Genomic DNA, 25,000 nt, shown 5'->3' with positions numbered 1-25,000 from the left:
TACTAACACACACACACACACAAAAAGACATACAAACATACATACACATATAGACAATGATACACATACATATACATACACACAGACAGACATCTTATGTTGCTTCCTAAATCAACACAAACCCAATAAATACGAAGCTGACGATTACTGAAATATAATATTTTAAAGAATTGATTACATTCCTTAATGACCCCTAAACAATACTTCAACCCCGGATTTGTAATCAGCATGATAAATAGTCTGTACAATGTTTTCAGAAATTCTATTGACTTTAGAAAAACAGCGAAATTTGAAGGTATAGTTCAGGGCATTTTTTAGCCCAAAATACTTTGTTTTAAACCTGAAATATAACATAATGAAGAGCTTCTATACTTGAAAAAAATCATGGAGAATGTCTCGTAATGCTTCCCTGAGCCGACACATACCCACTAAATATGAAGCAAATGATCTATATATATATATATCTCCGATGCCTAGTCCAAATGGAATTCCCTTAAAGGGGTGGCCACGGCAATCGTTTCCCCATGACTGAAGAACTCCAGTGCCACTTCTTAGCTTTTAGTGCCTTACCCTTAACAGACCACTGGCAGAGGTCAACTCTAGTGCCGCATCTGCAGAGGCTCCTACCTAATGTTCCTAATGACTACGTCTATCTAAAGCTCCCACCTACCATTCCTTGTTAAAGTTTCTACCTAATGCTCTTGCCTAAATGTCCCTACCTTCTATTTCTATCTACTGCTCCTACCATTTTGCCAGAAGGCAAGGCTTGCGCATAGTGCTCCCTGCAGGAAAATCTAGTTGTTAAGAACAAGCTGTGCGAGTTGGGTGTTGTCAAGTGTTACAAATGACAAGGAGAGATGGTGTGTTTGCAGGTAATAATAATAAATCGAGGTATTTTTTAGCCCAATTAACTCTTGTTTTAACACTGAAATACACCATACTGAAGAGGTTCTATACTTGAAATAACAATGGAAAATATGTCATATTGCTTCTTTGAGCCAACAGATACTAAATATGTATCAAATGGTCATTGAAATGTAACTACAGTCCTTAATGACCTCCCAAACAATATATATTAGTCCAGAGGAGATTGACAGTTCTTTTCTTCAGGACTGATACAATAATATGAAAAATATAGACAGAGCCTCTGGAAACACCACTAGAGTTGCCCTCTGTCAGTATCCTGTTAAGGGTGAAGTGCGAAAGTCTAAGAACCAGCACTGGAGTTCGTCAGTTTTGCCACGGCCACACTCTCTTGAGGGAGTTCCTGGATGGAACAGGCATCAGAGATATAGAGCGATAAACAATAACCTATTACCATACCCACCATATTTATGAAAGGAGAGTTGCGATGGGTGATGACCTGATTCGATATTTCTCGTCTTGTTCAACCATATTCTGAAGACGTTTTAACTCCAACATCAATTGAGAGTTTGAATTCTGTAAGACTTCAATACGTCGCTTGCAGTCAGTGTTTTCATTGCTTAATTTTTCTACTTTGCGCTCTAAGGCATCCATGTAATCCTTCTTCTTACGCCGTGACTCTTGAGCAGAGATCTGTTGGTGTGATTACCTACTTTATCTTTTCTAATAAATAAAGCAAATTATCATACATGAAAAACAAATTTATTCAACAAGGATATTTACAATGCTTTCGTGATACAACTTTCAAACTCTGTGCTTTACCATTACAGTAGAGCACCACTTACTTTGTTTTTTATCTTTCTTCTTATTTTCTTTAAGGATTTTTCTTCAGCTTTTGTTAATGGGAGTCTGCTTGGGATACTGTAGCCTTCTGAGAGAAGTGTGCGTTTCTCCTCTTCTGTCAAGTTAAGGGCACCTGTTGCACCTTTCTGTTACACAAAGACAACTTTTAAGAAACTTCAAAAATTTTCTAATATTTCTTGAATATGTTTAGAGTATTATGGACAAAAAAAGTTATGCAACTACAGTATTATTAGTCAAAAGTTATATTCAAAACAGCAATACAAGAACTTATAGTGTAAGATACTACTGCTGCTACATTTACAAATAATACTAAAATAATAATACTCTTTCATGTGCACAATTGCTTCTCCCGCTTAAAGTGCTGAAACATCAGGAACAGATGAACAATAGCCCCATTTTGGCCACATCTGCTCTCTTGTTGTTGTGTAATGTATAATACAGCTAAACCTGTGCCTACCGACAGCATCCATGCCCCCATATGGTTTACCTTAGCTGATTCATATGCCCATCATAATAATAGTCCCCGCCTGGTTATTGAGTGTTAGTGACGGCTGCATAGTAAGCCAGCACTTTAGTCATCGTCAAATTGCACTCCTCTCACCCAAGTAGCTACATCCACAAACATGCAAACTCTCCTTGTTGTACATAACATTTGACAACACTTAACTCACACAACTCATTTTTCGCAACTCTAGATTTTCTTGCAATGAGCACCATGAGCTAGCTAGCCCTGCCTTTTGGCAAAGTGGTAGGAGCAATAGACAGATGCAGTAGGTAGGAATATTTAGGCTAGAGCATTAGGTAGATAGAGTAAGAAGAGACATTAGGTAGGAGCATTAGGTAAAAAGCAGTCAGTAAGAACATTATGTACAAGCCTCACCAAACACTGTGCAAGAGTTGTCCTCTGCCAGTGGCTTGTTACGGGTGAGGCACCAAAAGCTAAGACTCTGTGGCTGCAGCTACCCCCTTGAGGTCATTCCAAGTGGGAAGAGTTGTCAAGAGATGTGGATAGAGAGATAAATAATGTATAAATTCTTCCGTACTTGTTTGCCGTTTCCCAATAAAGCCATTAATAATGAGTTTTTAAACCTGTCTCTTCTGCCTCAGTGAGGAATATGAAGAAAAGATGAACAAATGTCTCATTTGTACGCATGCTTTATTGAGTTCTCATGTATAATGCACTGACACTGTAGCTTACTATCCATAGCCAAGCCCCACAGACTGATCCATGGATTAACCTGATGGCTTCAGATTTCATGGTTCCGCCCACTGACAGCACATTGCCCTAACACGCCATGTCTGTCCAATTCACTGCATCTCAAATGTTCCTCTCACCCCCTAAATGTTCTGACCCCAGTGTCCTAGAACCATCTTTACTTCACACTTCAATTTCTTTCTAAGTCTTCCCCCTCACCGTTATTCCCACCACTTCTGACACATAGAGCCTCTTTGTCAGGTTTTCTTTGCTCTTCTCCATATGTCCAAACCATTTCAGCACAACTTGGTCTGCTCTTCTCAACATATTAAACTTACAGCCATCCCTTTCTCTTACATTGTCATTCTTACATGATCAACCTGCCTCACTCGTCATAATGTCCTCAGGCATGCCATTTCCCACATGTTCAACATCTTCCCATCTCTTCTTTCTCTTACATTGTCACTCTTACATGATCAACCTGCCTCACTCGTCATAATGTCCTCAGGCATGCCATTTCCCACATGTTCATCATCTTCCAATCTCTTGCATTCAGTCCAACACTCACACCCATAAAACACTGCTGGAACGTCACTACCTTCCAACATACCTATCTTTATCCTAATAGACAATGACCTCTTCTTCTGCAGACTCCGTAATACCATGTCCACCACATCATAAAATACATTCGTCTTTTAAGATATTCACTCCACCTCTTTGCCTATGACTACTACTTTGTCTGAGCACCTAACTTTCACTCCCATTTGTTCTAATGTTTTCCTCACACTATTGACTTCTTTCTATAATATTCTCTTATTCTCCCTGAAGTTCAACAGTATTTTCTCATCCCATAATGATTATATGAAAAACATTTCTGTATCACTGAATAATACAAGAAGATATCTGATCAGAAAATAATTTGGCATGTACAGTATACACAATATTTCATACATGGTGAATGAATAGTTTAAAAAACATATGAACTATGCCTCAAAGGTAATATATTGTACCATATAAAGAACATATATATGACAACTAGAGTGTGGATATGAGCAAATGAGGTCATCTATTCATCTGTCCCTGGTGCTGCCATGCTGATGCAGGAAAAGGTGATTGTGTATGATGGAGATCACTGTATTAAACATACTTCGTGAAATAAACATGCAGATAATCTTACAGGTTGGGAGGAGATGAGGGGTGTATTGATAGGTTGTCGAGATGACACTGTGATCCTTGCTGTGCTTTTCCGTGGGTTGCAGAACTGTGGTGTGAGTGTCTCGTACAATGGGGGTGTGCGGGTTGGAGAATGGCTTCCACATTCGCTATCACTACTTGAGCATGATGGTGGGGTTGGTGGCATGCTAAACCCTGGAATAATTTACATGACAATATGAGAGAAAGAAACTATTAATGAATTATTTGCTAAGAAGTATAATGATCTGTCTCAGTACACATCATTGTGTTCTCAAAATTAAGATTTTGCTCATATGGTACCTCTTCTCTCACAGAAGCCTATATTCCTTATTTTAAACTCGTATTGCAACCATAAATTATTGATTAACCGTTTACCATAATATCTGCCCCATATTCACTGGTACCTAAATTATCCTCTTCACTCGGCACTATTATATTCCAGTATTACTTCAATTGCAATGGAAGCCCTCATTCTTTCAATATTGTATTACATTTTATTCCTTGGGAGCAAAACGAAAGTAGGTATTTTAGGTATGCAACAACTAAAAACTTTTTCTGAAGGATTCTGTTTTTTGGTTAAGTAATGATTGCAGGCTGCTCAACTCTTTGCAAAGATATAAAGAAACAAAAATAATACAATAACTGTAATAAATATAACAATTGAATAAGATTATCACAAGTACATGTTTGTAGTCATAAAACTAGATTGTAGTCACAATAAAGTTACTTTAAAAACAGGATACTGTAACATGAAAATCAACTAAACTAAAATAATAATATTTACAGCACATCAAAATGACAGGGACTGCTAGAAACAAGGCCCCTACAATATGTAAAGGGAGCTTTGTATGGGTTATTTAGTAAATGTACGAGGGCAAGTGAATATGAAGACAGTGCGAGGTAAGGATGAAATGACATATTTTTGGAGAATTTTGAATGACTCTATGTATAATTGGTTTTGAGAGGGGAGAGAAAGGTAGTTGTATGGGTGGTATGAATGCGAAGGTAGAATGAGTTGAAACTGGCAAGATATTTGGTAAATGGGGAGTGCCTGGAGTAAATGAGAATGAAAGTGGTGGTGACAAGAGATGGTAGCAAAACTAGGGAAAAGGAGTGCAGAGATGGAGTGTGGCGGTAAGGATGGGTGGCTTACGACAACCTTATTTGTAGATGATAATGTATTGTTTGCTGTGAGTGGAGTTGCAAAAGGTTGTATTTATAAGTGTTAGCACAGGAAATTGAAGGTAAATGTGAGTAAAAGTAAAATAATGGTGTTTGAAAGGGAACAGAGTAAAAGTATACACTTTGTAAAGCCACACAGTGTGAAAGAAGAAATTGTGCTAAAACATGCTACAAATATGGGGGAAGAAAGACCGAGAGGTGACAGAATTTAAGTATCTAGAAGTTATCTCCAGTAAATTTGGTGATATGGAAGGAGTGAGAAAGGAGAAAGCAGTACATGGTAGAAGAGTCATTTGGTCCCTTAACAGAAGAATGAAGGGGAAGGATGTAAGTGAAGAAAGGATTAAGGGATAGGAAAATCATCTTGACCAAATTACCTAAGTAGCCAAAACATAAACATGGACTGAGTCACGGATGTCAAGAATTCAGGCTGTAGAACCGAGATATTTGAGAGGAGCATGTGGTATGACAAGATTGAATGAAGAAAATAATAGGGGGATGTATGAGAAATTTGGTATGGAGGGAAATGTATGCATGTTCTAAAACAGGATTACTGAAAGATTTTAATGAACTATAACTTAAGAACATGATGCATATTGTGAAATTCAGGCTTTCTTTCAATATGTGTGTAATTTCTTATATTTACAATCATATAGCACAGGCAGTTTCATTCTCAAATATTTAAGATTTTATAATTTTCAAACTTCAAGATTGTCATTAAAAAAGTTTTAAACATGTTCGCTGGTTGGTAACCAATCGTCTGTGCCATAAATTAAACTTTAAAGTTACCTGTGTCTGAGGTGGAAATGCTTGTGGAAGAGGTGGAGGTAGAAACAGAGGTGGATGGAAGCCTGAGTGTGAGGGAATTCAGTCCCAGGCGTGAAGCTGAGGAGTGAACCACTCCTGGACCACTCCTCTGAGTTACCACCACAGTGCTGGGTCGTACCAAACCCATGCTGGCCTGAAATGGGAAATAGGAGATATGTATCAAAATATATATATGATTTATTTTATTATACTTTGTCACTGTCTCCCGTAATAGCGATGCAGGCTAAGGAAACTGATGAAAGAATGGCCCAACCCACCCACATACACATGTATATACATACACGTGTATATATATACCGCAATCAATGGGCTGAACCAGGGCATGTGAAACATCTGAGGTAAACCATGGAAAGTTCTGTGGGGCCTGGATGTGGAAAGGGAGCTGTGGTTTCAGTGCATTATACATGACAGCTAGAAACTGAGTGTGAACGAATGTGGCCTTTGTTGTCTATTTTCCTGGCGCTGCCTCGCTGAAGCAGGAAGTAACAATGCTGTTTCCTGTGGGACAGGGTAGCGCCAAGAATGGATGAAGGGAAGAAGTATGAATATGTACATGTGTACGTATGTATATGAGTGGATGGGCCATTCTTTCTTCATCCGTTTCCTGGTGGTGCCCTCGCTGAACACGGGAAACGGCACTCAAGTATAATAAATATAGACAAAATATAATATATATATATATATATATATATATATATATATATATCCTCAGACTTCAACTGTTACTCGATAGTAAGAAGCATTACCAGTAAGGGCGTCAGGTTACTCACTTGCAACCCAGCTCAGACACCTGCAGGTACAGCTGTGTTCTAGCACAAGTGTTCACAGTTTGAAAGGTTACATGTTTATATTTATCATTTTTGTTTAAATTTCTTGGAAGTTCATGGATATGCAGAGACTCAGACGGTGAATGTAGTTTAGGATGGGACTGAGACTGTCTGAAGTCATGATAATAGGAATGCGATGGACAGTATTTGATTATATGTTTTAGACAGGGTGGTTGCAGTGTACTGTTAAACAGTTTTGGAATAATATGAGGGCTGCCTTAATTCTTGTATGACGATAATGATGTACTGCAGTAGCACATCAAAAGAAATCTTGAAAGTAAATGACATGACCTAGTTCAGTTGTGTGTACTTACAGCTGAAGTATGAATAATGATAAAAATATATTTTTTACACATTTATTTCCCAAATAAAAATAATAAAAATAATTCTATTCATTCACTGTTTTGAATACTGCTGGATGCTAATTTGTTTGAGGTTTACCTTAAAGGAAGGAACATTGAGGAGGGCATTTGTGAAGCATCCGGTGATATCAGAGGTGTCCTGGCTACAGCTAGGCTCAGGTGATGGGGGCTGCGACAATATTGGTGACAAAGGAGGAGGTCCAACAGCCTTGCGGAATGTGTTGGTTGGTGGTGTCGTATTATCTTGTGATGAAGAGATGACGGTGGTGGTAGGTGAAGGGCTTTTCTCACTGCCATCTTTGGCGATAGTGATGGTGGTTGACTTGGTGGTAGAGGCAGCTGTGGTGGTGGTTGTGGTTGAGGTGGAAGAAGACGAAGAAGCTGCACCCTCTGCCTCCGAGATTGGAATGGCGGGAAAACATTCACTCTCCAAATCTGGAAGAGGAATCATCCATACAGTTATCTCATTTAGAAGAATATACAGGTTAATGACTTGTAAATATATTGTGCTGACAATTAGATTCTTATGCCATATTTCATGACTTATTCAAGAGACAGAAAATCATAGATTTTAACTAAAGTGTCCAAGACTGAATCATATTTACTTGGGTATGCTTATCCTCCACACAGGTGGATGAAGGGATACCCATTTTGAATTACACAAGAGTTCTTAAATAATATCTGATTTTCCTAACAGTTCCAGCAATATGGCTAGTGTGACAGTCTGTGTATAGTCCAGAGAAACACTAAAAAAGTCCAAGATTGGCTTCCAAAATAGTACTGTGCCCTATTCAATGATTCCAACTTCTCAAGTGCACTTGGCACGGTGGACTTATTGATATACCTGGGTCCCACCTAAAAGTGGCACAAAACAAAGTATCGGGTTCATGTTAAATAGCCACGAGAGAACACGCATTAGAAGGGAGGAATTTCAGAGTGAGGAAATCTGGCGGACTGGACACGAACCACATTTAATAACTGTAGAGATAAGGATCCACCAGAGTGCACGATACATTAGTTGGTCCTGGCATGGTAAAAGGAATATCTTTTAATGTCCCTAAAAAGAATGGTTTTGATGAAGGCACTTTTAATATGCTGGTACTGGATAGGTTCATAGAATAACTTTGCCTGTTAAAAAGTTATCAGTTGAGGAACATCTCATGCCTCAAACTCTGGCCAACAGTTACCACATTTTAGCATAATTTCAGTATTATATGTCTGTCTTAATTCTTGGGAGCAGGGTGCTGGAAATCCTCCCCTCTTGGTTATAATTTTCCAAAAGAAGGAATGGAGAGGTGGGCCAAGTGTGGATATACCCTCTAAAGCTCACTCTGTTCTCAACGCTACCTCACTAATGCGGGATAAGGCGAATATTTGTGAAAAAAAAAATGTCAATTCTAGTCACATCTCGCATTATATTTGTTATAAAAAGGACCATGAGAAAGTGTATCATTCTAGAATCACCTTGAACACCTGTTCAAAATCTTTCTGCCGGTAGTTATAACTTGACATTGATGACCTTCAATTAATGACCCTGGCAGACGATTGGAATACAGAATACTTAACAAATCAGAAACTAATATTCGAGTAATGAAAATATACTTTCGCAAGTTTTCTGCTTTGTAATCATTGAAAGGACCCGTTGTTGTTGATAGGATGGCTTCATTTAGGGTCCAGTCACCTGTGCTGTCTCACCTAATAGAAATATATGTGTGTGTGTGTGTGTATATATATATATATATATATATATATATATATATATATATATATATATATATATATATATATATAATATTTTTCCAGAGATAGACCTCTCTGTCCCTCACAGAAGACAGCGATCACCTTACGTAGTAAAGACAAGTTATCATAGCAGGAGAGGACGTGAAATGGTTTATGTATGGCTTGAGGGGATGAGGTGGGCGGTGTGTGGCAGGTGGCGCTCCGACCCTTTACCACACCACCACCACCACACTCCAACCACACCACCAGAACTGGTACCACACCGTGACTACCACTACTACACTCCTACCACACCACCACAACCACACTCCTACCACACCATCCCTACCACTATCATACTCCTACCACACCGACCAACATCACAACCACACTCCTACCACACCACCACACTCGTACCACAACCACCACACTCGTACCACAACCACCACACCCACCACACTCGTACCACACCCACCACACTCGTACCACAACCACCACACTCGTACCACAACCACCACACCCACCACACTCGTACCACAACCACCACACCCACCACACTCGTACCACACCCACCACACTCGTACCACAACCACCACACTCGTACCACAACCACCACACTCGTACCACAACCACCACACTCGTACCACAATAGGTCCTGTCCTAGTCCACATGGGGCTGCGTCAGGCTTGAGGCCAAATTAGTTTTGGACAGTTGCGTCCACCACACCTGACCACTAGTGAGTGAACCCGTGGCTTCATGAATAAAAGATCATGACCCCATTGTGCCAGAGGGGGGGCGTGGGGCGCCCCATCCCCCCCTCACGGAACCACCCAATTCCTCCAGCGTTTGAAAATGAGAGAGACTCGGTACCCAATTAAGGTGGGTAGAGCGCGTGGGTCCGCCAGAGGGTGGGTGGGCCAGGGGCGTCTGCCTCCGCCCACCGACACCTTCGGGGCCCCCGCCGCCCGCCCGCATGACACGGGCGGGCGGCGGGGGCCCCGATACTAAGTAATTCGTGGCCTGAGGGAGTGTGGGAGAGACGGGCGGAGATGTCTCCACCATGGGATGCTGCGGGGCGCGCACACCAGCCGAGGATCACAGCCACGCCCCACACGCCCGCTAGGAACCCACGACCCACCCCTGCCGCATGCGACGCCGCAGTCACCAGAGAAAAGATATTAACGCATTTCTTTTTTTTTTTTTTGGAGGTTGGATAAGATTGAGATGTCGGTCGGGAATTTGACACGCTTTATTATTCTTTTTTTTTTCCTTTAAAATCTTCGTCATTTTTGTGTTTCCGACGCAATGATGTGCTTGTTACAACATCAAAGTGGAACATTCTGAAATGACTTGGCCAGGCGAGGAGTTTGTATATATATATATATATATATATATATATATATATATATATATTGGAAAGGATCACAATTTTGCGCGTGATCAAGTTGTCCCTGTGCGTCTCCCTTGATGATGTGATTATTACACGAAAGTGCACTTGGGAACTTTTCGTGTTTCATTTTTCCCGTGGACACTTAGGAATATATATATATATATATATATATATATATATATATATATATATATATATATATATATATATATATTGGCGCCCTCCATCCTACGGGGAATGTTACGAACCATTTTGGCTTTGTTTACATGAGAGACGCCATATGCAAATCACTTTATTTTTTTTGGGGGGGGGATTAATATACCTTTTCCAACAAATTCTGATCTTTTGTTTACGGCCTGGTTGAATAATTATATAATAAAGGGAGGGACTGCTCTCTGCTGCTACAGAGAAGGTGGGGGGGAAGTGGCTACTACTGGCTGGGGTGGGGGGAGAATGGTGGTGGTTGGAGACGTCTCTGGGTGGTAAACACCCCAGGTCCTGTACCTGTGGGGCAGGCCCCAGGCCCGCCCCACGATGACGATGCCCCGCCCCACACACACACACACACACACACGCTAACAATCGTCAATTACAGTGGCACTTGAAGGCAAGTGGGGGTCGTGATAGACACTTGAGATAGATGGTATTCTCCTGGGGGGTTGGGGGGGGTATGTGTGAAGGAATACCCCCCCTAGGGGAAGTTAGTGCCCTTAACATGGTGTTGGAAGTAGTTGTATGAGGGTTTAAGTACGTCATTAATCTTGGCCAATGGCATTCATTTTCTTTGTGTTAATGTGTGTGTATGTGTCTGTCTGTCTGTCTTTCCGTGTGTGTGATTACAAATGTGTGTGTGTGTATGTGTCTGTCTGTCTGTCTTTCCGTGTGTGTGATTATAAATGTATGTATGTGTGTGTGTGTGTCTGTCTGTCTGTCTATCTTTCCGTGTGTGAGATTACAAATGTGTGTGTGTGTATGTGTCTGTCTGTCTGTCTTTCCGTGTGTGTGATTACAAATGTGTGTGTGTGTATGTGTCTGTCTGTCTGTCTTTCCGTGTGTGTGATTACAAATGTGTGTGTGTGTATGTGTCTGTCTGTCTGTCTTTCCGTGTGTGTGATTACAAATGTATGTGTGTGTATGTGTCTGTCTGTCTGTCTTTCCGTGTGTGTGATTACAAATGTGTGTGTGTGTATGTGTCTGTCTGTCTGTCTTTCCGTGTGTGTGATTACAAATGTGTGTGTGTGTATGTGTCTGTCTGTCTGTCTTTCCGTGTGTGTGATTATAAATGTATGTATGTGTGTGTGTGTGTCTGTCTGTCTGTCTATCTTTCCGTGTGTGAGATTACAAATGTGTGTGTGTGTATGTGTCTGTCTGTCTGTCTTTCCGTGTGTGTGATTACAAATGTGTGTGTGTGTATGTGTCTGTCTGTCTGTCTTTCCGTGTGTGTGATTATAAATGTATGTATGTGTGTGTGTGTGTCTGTCTGTCTGTCTATCTTTCCGTGTGTGAGATTACAAATGTGTGTGTGTGTATGTGTCTGTCTGTCTGTCTTTCCGTGTGTGTGATTACAAATGTGTGTATGTGTCTGTCTGTCTGTCTTTCCGTGTGTGTGATTACAAATGTGTGTGTGTGTATGTGTCTGTCTGTCTGTCTTTCCGTGTGTGTGATTACAAATGTATGTGTGTGTATGTGTCTGTCTGTCTGTCTTTCCGTGTGTGTGATTACAAATGTGTGTGTGTGTATGTGTCTGTCTGTCTGTCTTTCCGTGTGTGTGATTACAAATGTGTGTGTGTGTATGTGTCTGTCTGTCTGTCTTTCCGTGTGTGTGATTATAAATGTATGTATGTGTGTGTGTGTGTCTGTCTGTCTGTCTATCTTTCCGTGTGTGAGATTACAAATGTGTGTGTGTGTATGTGTCTGTCTGTCTGTCTTTCCGTGTGTGTGATTACAAATGTATGTGTGTGTATGTGTCTGTCTGTCTGTCTTTCCGTGTGTGTGATTACAAATGTGTGTGTGTGTATGTGTCTGTCTGTCTGTCTTTCCGTGTGTGTGATTACAAATGTGTGTGTGTATGTGTCTGTCTGTCTGTCTTTCCGTGTGTGTGATTACAAATGTATGTATGTGTGTGTGTGTGTCTGTCTGTCTGTCTGTCTTTCCGTGTGTGAGATTACAAATGTGTGTGTGTGTGTGTGTGTGTGTGATTCCAAATATGTAATTACACACACACACACACAGTGCAATTCACACGTTAATTACTTTCATTCCCTCCTTTATTTAAACCACTATTGACACGGGGTTTTAAGGAAAGGGGGGGGGGGGGAGGTGGTCTGGGCTGGGGTTTGGTGGGGAGGGGGGAGGTCTGAGCTGGGGTTTGGTGGGGAGGGGGGAGGTCTGAGCTGGGGGGTGGGGGGTTAAGGGTGAGGGTTGGGGAGGGGGGGAGGTCTATTGGCCACTATAGGGTCGGGCCCTGATGTCTGGGGGGGGGGGGGTCGTTAAGGGGGGGAGGGGAGGGGGTATGATGGTTGGGGGGGGGAAGACGAGGAGGAGGAGGTGGTGGGCCCCCCCGGGCTGAGGGGCCCACTGGACGAACAGCTGAGGATAGAGGGGAAGGGGGTGGGGGGGGGGGTTACGTCTCTTTGGGGTGTGGGAAGGATAGTAAAGGGGGGGGGGAAGGGCACTACCCTCCCCTGAGCCTATCCACCCCCTGGTTAGATGGTGGGGGGGGTAGGGGGGCCCCCCTCTCCCATGTAGCGCTGGGCATGAGCGTACCTGGTACCCCAGGTAAGGTCAGGTCACTGGGCGAGCACCAGGAAGTGAGTGAGACACGTACCAGGTCCCGTGACCTGACCTTACCACGTACCTGGTACCCCAGGTACCCCAGGTAAGGTCAGGTCACTGGGCGAGCACCAGTGAGTGAGACACGTACCAGGTCCCGTGACCTAACCTAGGTCAAGTACCAGGTCCCGTGACATGACCCAGGTCAGGTACTAGGGCTCTACCAGCTCCTTACCCCCCCCCCCCCCCCCTCCATGACTTACTAGTGGTCGTGGTCAAGGATCGTGTACCGTCGTGTTCAAGGGTCGTACCGTCGTGGTCAAGGATCGTGTACCGTCGTGTTCAAGGGTCGTACCGTCGTGTTCAAGTGTCGTGTACCGTCGTGGTCAAGGGTCGCACCGTCGTGTTCAAGGGTGCGTCACATACCATCCTCCACTGTACCCCAAGGTGCGTCACATACCATCCTCCACTGTGCTCCAAGGTGCGTAACATACCATCCTCCACTGTACCCCAGGGTGTGTCACATACCATCCTCCACTGTACCCCAAGGTGCGTAACATATCATCCTCCACTGTACCCCAGGGTGTGTCACATACCATCCTCCACTGCACCCCAGGGGGAGTCGCATCCTTCCCTGGTCATGTAACAAGCCATCATAATGACCCGACGGGTCGTTAGGGTCAGTCTGGCAACATGGCGGCCGCTCACGCCACAACCCGCACCGTGTTTTCTTGTACCAGGCGGCGCAAGCTTGCTAGCCTGGCCGCCAGGGGGCATGTGGGGGCAGAGCCAACCATTGTTAACGGGTAACGACCCGGTCTAGGGTTCACGTTAACCAGTGGTTAAGGGTAGTTAACGAACACTCGTTAATTACTGCTTAAGACTTAATATATAAGAAATATACACATACATACACACATACCCACATATACACACACAGACACAGATACACACACACATACATACACAAACACACATACACAAATACACATACACTCATACATATACACACATAAATACACACACACACACACACACATACATACATGCACACACACATACACACACATACATACACATGCACACACACACATATATGCACACACACACACATGCACACACACATACATACACACACACACATACATGCACACACACACACATACATACATGCACACACACACATACATACATGCACACACACACACACACATACATATACACACATACACATAAATACCCACACACATACATATACACACACACATATACACACAGACACATACATACACACACAGACATACACACATATACATACCCACACACATACATATACACACATATACACACAGACACATACACAGACACACACACTCACATATATACCACGCAAATGGTCCGGGTTCGAATCCTTGCTGTTGGAAAGCATTATGTGATATATATATATATATATATATATATATATATATATACTATCCCTGGGGATAGGGGAGAAAGAATACTTCCCACGTATTCCCTGCGTGTCGTAGAAGGCGACTAAAAGGGGAGGGAGCGGGGGTGGGGCTGGAAATCCTCCCCTATTTTTTTTAATTTTTCCAAAAGGAGGAACAGAGAAGGGGGCCAAGTGAGGATATTCCCTTAAAGGCCCAGTCCTCTGTTCTTAACGCTACGTCGCTAACGCGGGAAATGGCAAATAGTATGGAAGAAAAAGATTATATATGTATATATATATATATATATATATATATATATATATATATATATATATATATATATATATATATACAGTGATCAGGTGCGAGTGCTTCGTCAAATACAAGTCTCAAACAAGAATGGACAAAAGGTTTTCTGAAATACAAACTAACTCGTTCTGGACAGGTTGTTCGGCAGTTATGGACCTCCCGGTTGTTTGTTATTGGCGGTGGTGGTTGGGGGGGGGGGGTGTCGCACAGATACAATACAGGAGGAGAGGTGTGGTTAAGCCCCTCTTACGATCATCAACACACTTTGGACGGTAAATAATCAACAGAAAACGTGAGAAGGGACCTCTTGTACGTTCGTGGCAGGGTTCGATGCCCGCTGTACCAGCCAGTACCTGTATGTCACGTGGCAATACATGAATCGGTCAGGTCTCCGGATGCAACCAGTCTGGGTCAAGGGACGTAACTGTACCTAACCAGGGGGGGTTAATGACTGCCCCAGGGGGGGGGGGTCGTCACCGCTTCGTTAACAAGCTTACGCAAGTCTTTCAAGGTCAGGGGTCAACGACACGCTGTGACCTCGGTAGACGTAAAGACCACCCCGTGGAGAGGGGGGGGGGGGGACTTGTTCTCGAAGGTCATGGAAGAGACCCTCCCTCCCCTAAGGGGTTTTATAAACAAAGACGCCAGCTGTTGGACGCCATTGTTGTGGATCAGCCGCCATCTTGATGACTGGCCAGACTTATGTTCTAACCAAAATATTGCATTAACACCCGCGTTATAATGTCATACAGGCAATTAACACCTGCATGGTCATTCAAAGACCGGGTTATATAAATATAGGCAGAGGGAGGCAGGGATATTGCTGATATAAGGCGGGGTCGGCCACGTGGTGCGCGTGAACCAACCGGAAGTTGAAACTCAAAAAAAAAAAAAAATTATCCAAAAAAGAACCATCTTCCCGGCACAATGGCGGGTCGGCTCTGACAGCCAAGGTCACGTGGTTCCTGGGGGCAACATGGTGGTGGCCTACTGTCGTGTGTCCCGACACGTGACTAAACCACGGCAGTTAAGCACCAATTATGTGACTCCGCTAACGACCTCGTTGTGTGGTGAGCTGGCTACCCTCCTCCAGAGGTAGGTCTATGACCCTCCCCCCCCCCCCTCCAAACGACCCTTAAGCACAACCATCCACATATAACAAGAGTATGCTATATAATTTATACTACGATATAAGGTTATTTAGTTAATAACCAAAGGGCAGGCCGGTAAACGACCGAACTACCTATATGTTACACCAGACGATGTAGACTCGACTAAACCAGCCAGTGACGTGGTGTATACTAGCGTTATACTATACAGTATACCCACTATATAGCAAAGGCCATCTATCTATCTATCTATCTATATAATATATATATATATATATATATATCTAGGCTATCATATACTATGATTATAATTGCTATATTTCAGTAATTCAATATAGAACTGGCTAACTAAATTACCTTCTACCTAACCATCTTATATAACTACTCATAACCATCGAATGACCATGTTATCACCACAAGGAACAACCTCTCCCCGTTTTCAAACCGCCCCTCTCCGTTTTCTCCACAAATTTTAGCAATTCAAATTCTCACATTCAGTTCCATAACCAATTTATTATTAATCACCCAACTATCTCCTTCCATGACTTAACTACCTCGTTACATATTCATAGATCCATCTCACCCCCCCTGGTCATTCCGTTAACTACCCCTGGAGGGTAATTAAAGAACTGCTCGTTACCAGAGAGGCGAGGGTAAGGGAAATTAAGTCTGACCTCGTCTCTTGTGTCTACCACGTGTATAGAACCATTATAACACTATCTATCTATCTATCTATCTATATATATATATATATATATATATATATATATATATAAAGATAAATTCTTTATCCCATAATTAATGTTATTCATCACATAGGACTGAGATCCTCCCATCCTGTATTATGCAAATTTGTAATTAAAAATAAAAAAATCAACTCATTTTTCATCGAAAACTTAATATTTATTTTCAATTATGCTTAATTAATACATTTTTATGCATATATATTTAGCTTTGTACATTTTGTTTGTAATATAACCATTATTATTTACTACATTACCATTACTATTATTACAATTATTATTTATCATATCATTACTACTATTACACTATTTATTTATCATAAATTATTACGATTATCATAATTGAGAGGAGCCAGGGAGAGCCAGTCTGGTAACATGGCGAGCAAAGAAAATGGCGGACGGAGTATATACGCGGGAGCGGGCACCCCACTATCAGGCCCCCCTCTCTCCATTTCTTTCTCTTTCTCTCATTATTATGAGTTGTAGGCGAATCTGGCACCTTAATGAGGTCGTAATAATTAACGAGGTCGTAATGATAACTAAGATTTCCTTTAGAGAGAGAGAGATAGAGAGAGGCCCTTCCATAGAAAACAGCGAACGGGTTCAGCGCACGTTTTTTATTCTGGCCGGTATGTCACCCACAGAGGCGCCGCCATTTTGTTTTTGCAGATGGAATTCATTTGAGATCACGTGGTGTGTGTGTGTGTGTGTGTGTGTGTGGTTGTTTGCTTCAACTACCGTAGAGGTCGTTCTAATTGTGGACAACCAATCAGGGCCTGATTCTCGTTTTCTGCAGGTGGAGAGCGTGGGGTGCGGGTTGGGTACGAGATGGAGATATCGCGTGGTTGTCCTTCCTGGTGTGTGTGCGGGTTGGTGACTTCCACCATGATATACCCCCCCTTAAACCCCTCCCCCCCCACACACCTCCCCCTTAAACCCCTCCCCCCCACACACACACCTCCCCCTTAAACCCTCCACCTCCCCTCCCCCCCCTCCAACCGACCAAAGCAACCCCCCCCCAACCCATCCTCTTCTTAAAGACTATTATCATCGTTTTCTTTTGTCCACATCTTCGTTTTCTTCGTCTCCGGGGGTGGAGAAGGGGGGGGGGGTAATGTATGGGGGTGCATCTAGGCTTCTGTTAGGGAAGGGGGAAAGTGTGTGACTATCTGGGGGGGGTGTTCGGGGGGGGGGGTGTTCTGGGGGGGGATGAAGGAAGGTCCTGAGCAATAATCTCTGGGGGCCATTGACCAAGGCTCCCTCTGGGGGTGTTTCATCCCCCCCCCCCAAGAGAACCTTCCAGTACGCAACCCACACCCCCCCTTCCCCCATCTTCTCTTCCTCCTCCTCCTCCCCCCCCCCATAACTTGACCCCTTCGTCCTGCACCCCCCATCTCCCCCCTTACATCTTCTGGGGTCATTGAGCCCTCTGAACTTGACCTTTCGTCCTCCCAAAAGACTAAAACTTTTAATAAAATTCTTAACGTTTACTCTGGGGGTACTTAAAGTTTACACTGGGGTGGCTGGGGGTTCTCAAACTTCACTCTGGGGTGACGGGGGTCTTAAAGTTTACACTGGGGTGACTGGGTACTTAAAGTTTACACTGGGGTGACTGGGTACTTAAAGTTTACACTGGGGTGACTGGGGGTACTTAAACTTCACTCTGGGGTGACGGGGGTCTTAAAGTTTACTCTGGGGTACTTAAAACTTACTCTGGGGTGACTGGAGGTTCTTAAAGTTTACTCTGGGGGTACTTGAAATTTACTCTGGGGTAAATGGGGGTTCGAAACTCTAAGGGCAGGGGGGGGGTAATTAAGGTTCAGGTTACGTGGGAACTAAAGGGGAGAACCAGCCTAATAGGCAGGTAACTAGTGGTATGGTCTTGTATGTTGTGAGGACAGGGTCAACACATGACTAACTAGCTAGTTAAATGGCTGCCTAACTAGCTAACTAATTGGTTGACTACCTAGCAACCTAGTTAACTAACAAACTAGCTGACTTACTAGATAATTAACTAACAAGCTACCTAGCCTGTTAGCTGAGTTATTAACCAGCTAGCTACCTAGCTACGTAATTAACTAGCAAGCTGATACGTGACTAACTAGCAAGCTAACTACGTAACTAACTAGCTAACTACGTAACTAGCTAGCTAACTACGTAACTAACATGCTATCTAACTGACTGGCTAACTACATAACAAACTAACTACCTAACTAACCAGCAACCTAACAAGCTAACGAGCTCCCTAACTGACTGATCCATTAACTAACTGAATAACTTGACCACTGAGTAACCATCTCCCTAGCTAGGTAGCAGCTAACCATCGAACTACCTTACTAACTACCTCACCAGTTAACTGCCTGACCTCACACCAGCGGTCACGTGACCCCCCCCCCCCCCAGCACTACCCATTACGCCTCCAGTATCACGCCAGTCAACAACCAGTAATTTAACACAGTCTTAATTGCTGGGGGGAGAGGGGGGGGGTTAGCCACTAATGACCCTATTACCCTCTCCTTTTAACTGCCGGTATGACCCTAACTGTCGACCAGTCTAGTGGAAGGACAGAACCAGGGAAGGAAGATGTGACCCTCCAACAGAAAACGAAGATTAACCGTCAACAGAAAACGAAAGTCAACGGAGAGAAATGTAATTACCATCAGATTACATTATGGTAATTCCCTGGCCCAATGGAGATGGTCGATTACTTTGGAGACTAACACGCCTTCGACAGCGGTGATAACTAGGTGAATTACCTGATAACCAGTAAATATAATTAGGTCGGTTGATATATAAAGTTGAATAGTATGTGATTCAACGAAGTAATTTATATATATATATATATATATATATATATATATATATATATATATATATATATATATATAGATAGATAGATAGATAGATAGATAGAGGAAAGGATCACAATTTTGCGCGTGATCAAGATATTGCTACGAGTCCACTAGGGGGAAAATGAAAACACGAAAAGTTCCTAAGTGCACTTTCGTGTAATAATCACATCATCAGGGGAGACACAAGATAGAAATATAAGTCAGTTGATATATATATATATATATATATATATATATATATATATATATATATATATATATATATATTCTTTCATACTATTCGCCATTTGCCGCGTTAGCGAGGTAGCGTTAAGAACAGAGGACTGGGCCTTTGAGGGAATATCCTCACCTGGCCCCCTTCTCTGTTCCTTCTTTTGGAAAACTGAAAAAAAAAACGTGAGGGGAGGATTTCCAGCCCCACCCCCGCTCCCTCCCCTTTTAGTCGCCTTCTACGACACGCAGGGAATACGTGGCAAGTATTCTTAATCCCCTATCCCCTCTTTTTTTTTTTCTTTTTTTTTTCCAAAAGAAGGAACAGAGAAGGGGGCCAAGTGAGGATAATCCCTCAAAGGCCCAGTCCTCTGTTCTTAACGCTACCTCGCTAATGCGGGAAATGGCGAATAGTATGAAAGAATATATATATATATATATATATATATATATATATATATATATATATATATATATATATATATTCGGTGCCATGATTACGTCTGCCTCAAGTTGTGAATAATGATTCGAGAATGAGTAAATGTAATTAATTCAAGAATACGAGTAACTAATTAATTAAAGAATGAGTAAATATAAAGAATATAACTAAATGTAATTAGAAAATACGAGTCAATGTAATTACTTAAAGAATAAGAGTCAATGTAATTACTTAAAGAATACGAGTCAATGTAATTCATTAAATAAGTAAATGTAATTAAAGAATGAGTAAATATAATTAAAAATACGAGTAAATGCAATTAATTCTAAAAATATATGAATCAATGTAATTAAAAGTTCCATTTAAATCCCCAGGGGAGGGGAAGGGGGGGCAACAATATGGCCATTTATTACGAAATTTTCGTAAATAAAGTAAAATAGGAACACGCCATATTGTGCGACGAGTACCGCCACTCCTCAATTACCGGGAGGACAGCGTGACAAGGCCATTAAGTGGTTGTGATGCGTCCCAAACAACAAAGGTGGCTGGAAGGACGAACAGCTCAGGGTCAGCCAAAATATGGCGGACCATCTTAAGGGCTAACCCGAAGGCACCTTCGCCCTTGCCAAGCCACCACCAGGTCAATGGCAGCATCTCCCGGGCCTGGCCGCGCCTTCCGGCAGGAGCCTGGTGGTTCCTGGTGGACGCACGGCTCAGCCATATGACGCGCAATGCCCGGGAAAACGTGTGATCAACGAAAAGAACAAACGACAAAATCTTACATTACCTGACACTGCCTTGATGACGTCACCTCCGTCTCTGCGCATGCGCCCATGTCAAATGTCTACATTTACTTCATATAAACTCAAACTATAAAAACACGTTTTCTTGCAATGTATATAGTTTAAATATCATATAAATGACCTAATCTAATACTCAGGGAGGTTTGAGGAATCATCTGTAGCGGAGAAATTGAGGAAAATAAGGAGATAATAAGAGGCACAGGCAACGCAGCACCGGGCCGTGACCCGTGGCCCGTGGCGGCCTTGTTCCAGCTAACGACCATTACAGCCCATCATTACGGGCACGAGTTCAAACACATTACACGATTGCATTCCCAATACGCTAAACTGGTAATACCAGTGTCAAGCCGGGCTGTTAAATCAGTCAATAGGCCATTGTAAAGAAGGGGGAAGGGAGGATAAAGCATCAGCCAGGCCACCACAGACTGCACAGACGGGGACCGGCTGATGATGATGATGCTGCCTCGTTGATTACAGTCGTTGAACTGAAAACGACCGCGGGTAACGTTTGTTTAACGCAGCCGCAGGTGTCGCCTGTTCAACGAGAACCTTTTTACAACCGTGAATACCGAGACAAATTAGAGGCGGTGGCGTTGCCCCCAAGGCGCACCGACAACACCGGTCCATTGTAAGATTAATGAGCGTAGGTGAAAATTTTACGCGGTGTTTACGCGCTGTAAATCACTGCGTAAAGTAGGATTAAAAATGCTATTTATAATGTAATTTCATCATTAAAGTGGAAGTAATTAAGTACAATAACACACAGCCTTTAATAATGTCTATTTTTAATAAAGAGAGTTTTAGATATATCTTATAATTCCCTTATCTTCAAATTAACTCACTACCACGACCCGTTTTCATTCACGGAGATGAGAAATAATCATATAAACTCAATCACGATTTGAAAATAATCTATATAAATCGCATTATATAGTTATGTCTTCGGACACAGGTGACAGAAAACGCAGCCTGTGTCTGAAGTTGTGGAAAACGAGAGTATGGCATAGAAAATGAGTCGAGGGTGAGGGTGTTTTTACCCCCAGGGGGTGAAGGGAGGGAGGGGAGGAAGTGGCTACGGAGTAATTTACTAGTGAGAGTGACCAATTACACTCACTACACAAATAGAGTAAATAAAAATGTTGATTTTGGTGAGTCAGGGTACAACGAAATTCGTATGCAAATTTCACTCAATCGTATCTACGCTACGTTATCTTCTTGTCTTCCTTAAACCTTTTTTGCTATCTCATCTGATATCTTCATCTATCTACCTGGGATGAAGTCTATCTATTTCTTCGCCATTTCCCACTCCAGCGGGGTAGCGCCAGGAATACAGACCGTATCTTCCTCCCACGATTTTTCTCAAGTTACCAGATAAGATATCCAGTTTATATCTTTCTTCATTGAGATACAGAGATATCTTTATCTTGGTGTTCAAATATATCTTAAGAGGAGTCAAAAGGAAGTGTTGGAGGGGGAATGTATGGGGGGGGCAAGACTAGGAGGGGGGAGGGGGACGTAAATTGCCTGGGGGGGGGGTAAATCCGCCCCCTGGGGGTGGAGCAACGTCGGGGTTTTTTATATTAAACCTTCACCACCTGGTTTATTGTTTATCATTTATTAAGGTTTCCAATACGTGTTTATCCACGGCAGAGGCTGTGTGTGTGTGTGTGTGTGTGTGTGTGTGTGTGTGTGTGTGTGTGTGTGTGTGTGTGTGTGTGTGTGTGTGTGTGTGTGTGTGCGTGTATGTGTGTGTGTGTGTGTGTGTGTGTGTGTGTGTGTGTGTGTGTGTGCGTGTATGTGTGTGTGTGTGTGTGTGTGTGTGTGTGTGTGTGTGTGTGTGTTGTATGTGTGTGTGTGTGTGTGTGTGTGTGTGTGTATGTGTGTGTGTGTGTGTTTGTGTGTGTGCGTGTATGTGTGTGTGTATGTGTGTGTGTGTGTGTGTGTGTGTGCGTGTATGTGTGTGTGTATGTGTGTGTGTGTGTGTGTGTGTGTGTGTGTGTGTGTGTGTGTGTCTCGTCCACTTACCCCATTTCACCCTCCCCCCCACAACCCCAGGAATGCCCCCCCTCCCCCCTCTTTCCCCCTGCAGCCTCCCCTGTGGGAGGAACGCTTGGCTACCCCCCACACCCCACACCCCCCACCCCCCACACCCCCCACCACACCCCACACCCCCACACCCCACACACCCCCCACCCCACACACCCCACACCACACCACACACCACACACCACACCCCCCACACCCCACACCCCACACACCACACCCCCCACCCCCCACACCCCACACCACACACCCCCACACCACACACCCCACACCCCCACACCGCACACCCCACACCACACACCCCACACCCCCACACCACACACCCCACACCCCACACCCCACACCCCACAAAACACCCCCTCCCCCCACTTCCCCAACCCCTCCCCCTTTCCACACTCAATCCTCCATGCCACATCCCTCCACCATAAACAATAAACTTATAATAATTTCGCTACAGATAACTGACGTAAACACACACGTTGTAAACTACCCTCGCACTTTGATGGTCACCAGTGTGGGGATACAACCCCGGTAAATATTGACCCCTAATTGTAGTGATTACAGGAATTATCGGTTATAACGTAACCTAATTGGGTATTTTGAGAGAAGAACATGCAGGATGCAATGATGGAGACAAATAATAAATATAAGTTTTACGGGTCTTAAATGGCTAAGTCAAATATCAAATACATAAATAAAGAACTATATATATATATATATATATATATATATATATATATATATATATATATATATATATATATCATTGCGTGGGCAACACTCTTTGCAATGTCACCAACTTGCCAAAATTCTCCTAAATCATCATTTCTATTTCATAGCTTTGACAAGGCAGACAGGCCAAGGGCTAAACCAGCGAAACCCAATAAATAATAATGAAATTATAGAGCCACTTCCCCGTCTTCGCCTCCTGTGTTATAACGCCATAATAAATATATGGAGGTAGGAGAATAGGGCTTCCAATATAGCAAGATGGTGGACGACATGTCCGCGCGTTTCCATTGCAACTTTAAATTACGTTTACAATTATATTGGGACATCCCACCATTACCCATCTGGGACAGTTAATGTCCCAGACACCCCTCATATTATTCTCGCTAGGGGCAATAGCGACACACGCACCGACGCCCATATATAAAGTAATTTATGTCCGTAATCGAACTGATGTGTGTGTGTTCTCCGGAGGCCAATTTTCTCATATAATTTTGAACACTTGTGTACGACCCCTGAGCACGAAGGGTCGTATTGTCGTTCTCAAGGGTCGTACAGTCGTGGATATAAGGTAAAATAAACTTAATTCTAAGCCTAGCGCTAAAGTAAATGCCAGATATGGAGGATAAATAATTAAAAAAAACTGAAATGTCAAATAAAGGCGTAGAAAATGGTACAGTTTATATATAATTGATGTAATTATTATTCTCATCTGCAAGTCACCGTATTTACTAACTCTTTTGTATTAAAAATATATAAAAATATAAGAAATATTAATTAGATCAGCCAAAAATGTCTAAATAAATAAAAATTTGATTATTTTATGGCCGCCATGTTTCCCTCCCGCCATCATGGACTGGCACGATGGTTCTTTTCCGCATTTCCACATTAATTAAAAAAATAAAAATCTTGAAGTATATATACATATCATTACTTAAATAATTTATATAACTCCATCTCTAATAGCCTTTTAAATGGCCAGTAGCGCCGAGGGTAGGCTGAACCTGGAATACCAAAACAAAAACGTATTGTAGAGAAGGGAACTTAAAAGCCACAGAAAATGCAGTACACAACCCTTAGCCCCCAGCTCTCTCTCCCCCAGGGGGAGGGAGGAAGGGGGGTTGTAGCGGTAA

At 42.7% G+C, this 25,000-nt stretch overlaps 1 protein-coding gene across 2 annotated transcripts in view; it reads right to left on the bottom strand.

The window, feature by feature from the left end:
• LOC139767447 (cyclic AMP response element-binding protein A-like) overlaps positions 1-25,000 on the bottom strand; it is a 73,264-nt gene that overhangs the window by 5,912 nt on the left and 42,352 nt on the right. For both annotated transcript variants that reach the window (XM_071696835.1, XM_071696836.1), the window contains 5 exons: positions 7,396-7,751; positions 6,089-6,260; positions 4,101-4,291; positions 1,710-1,853; positions 1,328-1,557 (listed from right to left, as the gene is read on the bottom strand). In XM_071696835.1, the coding sequence (XP_071552936.1) occupies positions 1,333-1,557; positions 1,710-1,853; positions 4,101-4,291; positions 6,089-6,260; positions 7,396-7,751 (1,088 nt within the window). In that variant the 3' untranslated portion in view covers positions 1,328-1,332. The remainder of the gene's footprint in view (positions 1-1,327; positions 1,558-1,709; positions 1,854-4,100; positions 4,292-6,088; positions 6,261-7,395; positions 7,752-25,000) is intronic.

The sequence above is a fragment of the Panulirus ornatus genome, chromosome 61, assembly GCF_036320965.1.
Source record: "Panulirus ornatus isolate Po-2019 chromosome 61, ASM3632096v1, whole genome shotgun sequence".
In the NCBI taxonomy this organism is placed as follows: Eukaryota; Metazoa; Arthropoda; class Malacostraca; order Decapoda; family Palinuridae; genus Panulirus; species Panulirus ornatus.
This window is presented reverse-complemented; position numbering and strand designations above follow the sequence as displayed.